The sequence below is a fragment of the Cariama cristata genome, unplaced genomic scaffold, assembly GCF_000690535.1.
Source record: "Cariama cristata isolate BGI_N322 unplaced genomic scaffold, ASM69053v1 scaffold14630, whole genome shotgun sequence".
Lineage (NCBI taxonomy): Eukaryota > Metazoa > Chordata > Aves > Cariamiformes > Cariamidae > Cariama > Cariama cristata.
In genome coordinates, this window is record NW_009593116.1 from 47,074 (window position 1) to 54,642 (window position 7,569).

The following is a 7,569-nucleotide window of genomic DNA, read 5'->3' on the forward strand; positions in this document are numbered from 1 at the left end:
TTCCCTACAATCTTTTCCAGGCTAAACAATCCCAATTCTTTCGGTCATTCCTCACAGATCTTATTTTCTAGTCTTTGATTTATTCTCCTTGTTCTTTTTTATTTCTTTTCACTTGAGAAAGTTTTTCTTGGCAGTATAGTTCTCAAAATTGGACATAGTCCTTTAGCTGAGGCCTTGCTAGCGCTGAGTAGGAGTACCTCACATCTTATAGGTGATACCCCTCTTTATACAACTTACTGTGGGAGGGTTCTTTGGTGACTTGGTTTTGGTTTTTAACCACAGCAGCGTGCAGTTGCTGACTTATGTTCAGCTTGTGATCTGCAATAGTCCTCACAGGCTCTTCTGAGCGCAGCATTTCCTGTTGAATCGTTTCTGTCCTGTATTTATAGGATTAGTTGTTCCTATAGAAAAGAAGCAACTTGCATTTAACTTTATTGCATCCCATTATTTTAAATGCTATCTCCAATGCTGGATTTTAATCCTGTCCTCTAGTGTTCTCGTGGTGCTGTGGTGTAGGCTTAGAGCCTAGCTGCAGCCATGGCTGGTGGGGCAGCAAATGTGATGTAGGATGATCCCGCTGGCAGTCTCGCCATCATCCCGGGTAGCGCCAGAGCGGACCAAGGAGCTGGGCTTTTCCTGGTGATGTGCAGGGCTGGGAAATCAGGAGCACAGGATCCTCATGCGGGTCAGGGTGCCTTGTGGGCTTGTCTGCTGGGCTTCCTACTTACCTTCTCTCCTATTTTTCTTAATATTTGACTTCATGTTGAGGCCACTGAATACGCAATACTGCAGGCATGAGCGAAGCTGAGCTGGAGGGAGTTCTAGGGACTCTAGGCAGTTTGTTGCAAGTTAAACCTGGATGATTAATTTACTGTGCTGCTTGTGGCACAAAAGTTTCACCTCATTGCATAATCAGGTCTTTGTTTTTATCTTTTTGGCAGTGGTGCAGGGCTTGTTTCTTTTTTGGTTTGTGTATATATGATTTTCTGATTTGTCTTGAACTTCATAAATTACCATTAAATGCAAATATGGATAAATCCTCAAGCCACAGAGTATGTTTTATATCTGAAACTCGTTTCTATTTATGGGATTTCTCTTCCTCTGAACCTGTCCCTTTAAATTAGATTTCTCTATCAGTAATACATATCAGTTGCTAAGGAAAAACTGGATCTGAGTAAAATCATTTCAAAGCAGAGCTGAGATAGCCTGAAAAGATGTCCTGTCATTTCTACAAACTCACTTGCTGCTCCTTTGCCCTGGAGTCCTTCGTTCGCAGTGTTTAACACTCAGAGTCACAAAAAATAAGACTTTAAGGAATTGAGGGAGAAGATTAATTTCAAAGGACATACAGCATTGCAGTAGCTAAATACATGACAGAAAATACGTTGAACCTGCTTTTTGGTGAACCTATGTGGGTTATTCAGTGCTTGTTGCTTTAGAAGTCTGCAGACAGAAGCGTAGTTGGATTTGTTGCTGAGGTTTTTTTCCACAAATGTTGAGATCTGCTCCTTTGCATCTGTTTCTGGCCTTATCAAAATGCCTGTACATGGAAATAAATCCTTTTGGAATGAAATTTTTAATTTTGGATGACAGAAGTTAAGCTCCAAAAGCCATGCATTTCACTACAGCACTCTGTTGATCAAAAATGCCAGGTACCTGGCAGAATTTGTATGGGGGATGGCTGGGCATGCTCTCTACCTTTCAAAGTCAGGAGTTCCTGAGAATGGCCTTAGACTTTCCAATAATGTTATTTATAAATCTGGCTCTGATTTACTGTATTGGGTAGCTTTGTTTTCATATATGCCATAGGAATTATTTAGCGTTCTTAATTTCCTAGAACACTCAACATTCCTTTTTTAACAGTGTTTTTTTAAGTTTGATGGGATTTCTTATGAGAGCTGCAGGACAACCTGAGAAATAGCAAGTTGCGAGATGAAAAGAAAATCTGACCTAGATTTGAAACTCACTGAAACTTGAATTGAAAACAGCATCAGTGCCCCGTTTTGCTGCTGTTGACATCAGTGGCTGCAGTCCTTGTGACGTTGGCGCTGAGGATTTTGCTGGATATTTTATTCACTTTATGGAGTTGGAAGTTGAAAAGTTGGAGAAAACTTCAAAGTTCTTCCTGCATGTGAATCTCGGGAATACACTAATGCTGAAACAGTTCAGGGGTTAGAAGAGTTAGCTTAGTTGATGGTGCATTGAAAGGCTTTTATATGCCACGACCCAAGTTCAAACTTCAAATTTCCTTGTTATTTTCCCTGCAGTTAATAGCATCACTAACTCCTTCTGGATTCCTTACATTGCTTTATTGGCCATATCAAAGGAAATTAAATAATCTTGAAACAGTTCCAGATACAAAGTTCACAGAGAGGCCCCGTCTTTGCAACGGGCTTAGATTCAAAGAGCAACATTTTTACTTTCGAGGCTCTTGTATCCTGTCCCAAACATTGCCAGTCAAATCCAGTTTAGTAAAAACTCTGAACTTGTGTTTTGGAAGGTAAATATTGGGAAAAGCCCCACATACTTAAAAAGCAGAAGCTATCTGTGATGTGTGCCTGCCTGGACTGAATTTAGCTGCAGTCACGTTGCTTGCTATTTAACAGTGTGCAATGCCACTGACGGTGTTTATTTAGAAGATAAAATAACATTGGGGTTTTACTATGTTTTACCAAGTTGCACTTATTTGAAGATGAGATTAGATCATTAGCCACTGAGAACTGACGCATGTTTCTTAAGTCCAGTTGCAGAGGTGATGCTCTTTAGCTGTCTCTGAACATCGCTGTGCTTTGTTTTGTGTACAGGACACGGAAATTCTGAACACTGCGATTCTCACAGGAAAGACAGTGGCAGTGCCCATCAAAGTGGTCTCCATTGAGGAGAACAGTGCTGTGACAGACATCTCTGAATCAGTTGAGTGCAAATCTTCTGATGAAGACGTCATTAAAGTAAGTTCATGCCATGTATTGGCTTCTGAAATTTTATGTCTTTTTACACAAAAAAGGTTAATAGTCTGGGAACAACCACTAAATCAACACCTGCAAATTAATTGTACTGCTGTTTCAAAAGCATAAGGAGTGGGATTTTTAAGAAAAGAGAGAGTTAGGTGCAACCATACAGCCACCACAATGAGTTTCAGTAGAATTTCAGTGGTTTTTTTATTTGTGTCCTAATTTTAAAATGTCATGGTAATGTCACCTCAAGTCCTCTGTGCACAGAGCTCATTCACTGCAAAAACAGCTCTGCTGTTAGTATTGCCTCTCCAGATGTTTCTTATCACCTTTCCAGCTGAGATTATCACCTCCACAGCTGCATCAGTGGAATGGACTGGATGAGCATTCCCTAGCAACTGCAATGCAAAGTCCTCCTGGTTGACTTCACATTCTGCTGAGAGCTCTTTTGAATTAACAGCTTGATTTTACACAGAAGTGGGTAGAAAGCGTTCACATGACCGGTCCATCAGTTTAGCACTAGCAGCTTAATGTGGCACAGTAACAAACACCAGTGGGGCAGTACTGTCTTAAGGCAACATAGCTATTTCTGCTGTGAATATGTAGTCAAAGCCCTGAAGGAAATTCACAGTTGTGCAGGGAGTCAATACAAAGGCAGCCCTCTGTGTGAATCCCGTTGCACTTTCCACACAGGACATTCATCGTGCGTGGTCTTTGAGCAAGGGGGATTTTACCCTTGTTCTATAATCTCTTTTGAATAGGGAATTTATTATATTATGTGATTTTACAGCGTACAGCGCAGTGGGCTTTGTGGTGATACTCCTTAGGTGTCTTTAATGTGCTACCAGCTCTCTTGGTTGTATAGTATACAAATAGTAATGTGGTAGCATTACATGTTACAGTCAGTTCAGTTTGTAGGTTCATGGAAAGCAATAAAACTCCTGTGAATTTGCAGGATCCAACAGTTTGCTGCACTATTGTAGAATTTATGTAGAAGCATTTATTATACCAGTAACCAAGTAGGTGGGAAAAATAGTCATACTTGGAACTAGTGAAGCCATTATAGAAGACTTCTACAGAAAACTTTCTGCTTTCAGTGAATCCTTCAAAGCCAAACAAATCTCTTCAGTTTGCTGGAGCTTGAAGTGCTCCCACATGTCACATGCTTTAGAGAGTTCTTAATCTCAAAGAATTCCTGTTAACCTTTTTCCTAAGGTAGCTACCCAACTATAAATCAAAGTAAAAGCTGGAATTTAGTTTAGGGATCATCCTGATTGTAACCTTATTGGAAACCACATTCCTGAGTAAGAAAAAATACAAAATGTAATTCACAAATTGAAAAAATAAATTCAGAAAAAGACTACTGTGATCATCCAGATTAACCATCTTTCTTAAACAGCTTACAAAATTTCACCACGTAATTCCAGCCCCATGGGAATTTCTTCTTTACAACAGTGAAAATGAACATTGTTAAGTTCTTCCATTCAGAGGGAGACTCAGGTCAGGGGGAAAAAAAATGTATCTGATGGGCATTTGTTGTACATCACCAGATGATGCATAGAAAATGACAGCACGTGACTTCCCAAATAAAGATCCCTCTGCAAAAATGACTTCTGGGTTTTATAGCTTTGGAGCATATTGATCAAGGAGAAATGAAATTCCCAAATCTTATAAAAAAAGAGAGTGTTCTTGCAGTGATTGCAGTACAGCCTGGACTATTGCAGTTCTCCAATGATTTGTTTGGAAAGAATGTTTTCTTGAAGCACTATGTCCTTTGATTAACACTTGGGACCCTGCTGTGCTCTTATTTTCTACAGAAATAATTTATCTCCACTAAAAGGGTTTCTTAAAATGGAGCCTGTTTGCACTATTGGAACATTTTTAAGTGGCTTCTAGAAGCCTCCCTGTCTAGCCACTTAAAAGTTGAAGTGAAACAAATAACTGGAGGCTAACACACAGTGTTTATTGGAATCGACTAGAGGAATTTTTCAGGTGTAATTTCTTTCTCTTTAGAAATGTTTTCAAATTGCTCAAATGAATAGAGAAACTGTCTTCTATGTATTTAGAAATATATGCAGAATCTCTAGAGGAATGCATCTGTTACATGAGTGTTAACTGCTATACAACATACAGCTAGTTAAAAAACAGAGTTCAGTGAAACACTTTGAACAAAAAGGTTTTATCATCACATTATAAAGGAAAAAGTGTGTGTGGGGGGGTTCCATCTAGAATGTTCCAGTTTCCAGGAAATTTCTTTACATGGGGAAATGAAGTTTGGGGTTCAAGTCAAATTGACGTATTTGTATTGGTTCTGATTTGAAAAAGGACTCTAAAAGCTTTAAATGAAGCACTAAGGCCTTTCATCCTTAATTCACTTTTAAATTCTCCATCAAGTTTTATGTTAAATTCTTTGGATATATCATCTTCCTCTATAAAACACTGTTTTAGAGACCTTGTTGGGAGTAACCTTTCTGTTTTAAAAAAAAAAGTCCAGTTATCATAAATTATATCTGTTGGGAAAAGATCATGGTATCTTCAACAAAGAATGTGTGCATATGTTTACAGTTTGTGTTCCTGAGCATCTCTGTCACAGCAGAACCAAAATATATTTTCAGATATGAAAGCCTGTAGATTAATTTAAACCACAAACTAAGAAAAAAAAAAAAGAATTCTTGATGAGAGCTATTTAATACTTAGACATGTTATCATTTAGAGGTTCACACAGACATTTTTGTTTGATTTCAGTTGTGTGGAATTTCTGATAACTTTGGATTCAGGTAAACATAACAGAGTTAGGCTAGAAGTTGAAGATGATCAGTGCCTATTAGTACTTGGCCTGTAATATTTAGGCACCAAATAAATAACTGTCCATTTGTATGGTTCATGTAAAGAGCCTAAAGGTAATGTTTCTACCCAGAAATTTGAATGGCCATCAGGTAAACATTTATATTAATTTTTACAGTGCCTTCAGTTTGGCTGCAATTACGTTATTCTCAGTAACAGAGCCCAGTGGAAATCTAAACCTAAGCTGTATCTGCAAATAACAGGTAATAGTTTCCCCAGTGATGAGCATAGTCTCGAGGCAGCTCAGTGCACAGTCGGTGTCCTGTCTTGATCTGCTGACTACTGCTCCTTTTACTTTTTTTTATTGTCTCATAGTTTCAATTCTTTACTTCCAAATTTACAGTTGATTTCATGAACTTTAAAAGTCTTTGAATGCTCTAGACCTTGACATAGTGGTCCAACTTTTTAAAAGTGGACACAAAATTTATGGCAGCACTAAAAATGAGACAACAGCCAAATTTTACTTTGCTAAGCTGGAATTTACCAATAGGATCCATATGTCTGGATCCATTAATAGTAATTGCAGTTCCATGTGTAGGCTCCTTTTCATCTCCTGGAAATTCAAGTGGAACGTGGGTGGTTTTGCTGGTGCTGTTGTGGTTTGCAGAGGAGCAGATACTGCTCTGGGTTCCTGGGTCACCTGGTTCCTAGAACAGATGCAGTTTCATACTGTGAAGAAGAGCGCGGTTTCATACTGTGAAAAAGAGCACAGTTTCAGGAGAGTTGCAATACCTTGTGATGTTTCCATTTTGAAAACCCTTGATAATGCTTATGAACTTGAGGGTGTTTTTTCCATGAAAATAACGTGAGTTCAAAAAATCTTCAGTGCTATGTGTATTTCAGAAGTTACTGTAAACATTTTGGGTTTGTATTTCATCATTCTTGGACTAGATTTTATCCCGTTGCTACATGAGGGGTTGCTGTATACATGCTATTGTGTTCTTATTGTATTTCTGTTATTTATAATTAGTGAATTAAGGGCTGGATGCTAGTCTCAGTGTATTAGCCCTGAAACATACTGTAAACACCTTATTTACTAGTTTCTTTTAATTTTTAAATGGCATTAATAGCTTCGAAATCTGTTCAGATCAAAACATGGATTCAGGTAACAGTTCACACATGCAGCTGCTGTGGTTGTCAGTGGAAACAGAAACACAGATCTTACCTTTAAGATACCCCTCGGTAGTTGTTAATGACCAGTCGGCTCTTGGTTTCATTGGGACTGATGAGTAGAAGATGACATTAAGTGCAGGTAAAGGCCACTGCAAAAATGTTAGGAATTTCTGTTAGGAACTGAAATCCAGGACAGAGTGTCACAGCTGTCCCTCTCTTATCACAGTAACTTGAAACAAAATCCCAGATCAAAGCAACAGTGAATTGTTGGGGGCTGAAAATCTGGCTAGGGGGTTTTATGGTTGAACTCTAGCTTAGTAGCTAGAAAAGACTGGAACTACTGCTGATATCAACACTTTCAAAGCAATAGTGATGGGACTTACAGACACCTGTCAAGGTTACGGATCTTGTTTAAAGGCCCAGTCCAGTAATCATTTACACACATGAGTAACTTTACTGTGAATACTCCTGACATCAGGGAACATACTCATATGAAATAGCCATTTAGGATTCATAAATATTTTAGAGATTTTGCCATTTGAGGTAGAAAGAGTTTATGAAATGAAATTACTTCTTACTAAATAGACACAAACTTATTTTGGAATGTCTGCTGTCCATTTGTGTATCTATTCAGATTGAAGGTCAGTCTGGATGCTGTGTA

At 38.5% G+C, this 7,569-nt stretch overlaps 1 protein-coding gene across 1 annotated transcript in view; it reads left to right on the top strand.

Moving 5' to 3' along the window:
• TMEM132C (transmembrane protein 132C) overlaps positions 1-7,569 on the top strand; it is a 54,745-nt gene that overhangs the window by 23,515 nt on the left and 23,661 nt on the right. Inside the window, exon 2 of the mRNA XM_009709155.1 lies at positions 2,805-2,948. Within this exon, the coding sequence (XP_009707457.1) occupies positions 2,805-2,948 (144 nt within the window). The remainder of the gene's footprint in view (positions 1-2,804; positions 2,949-7,569) is intronic.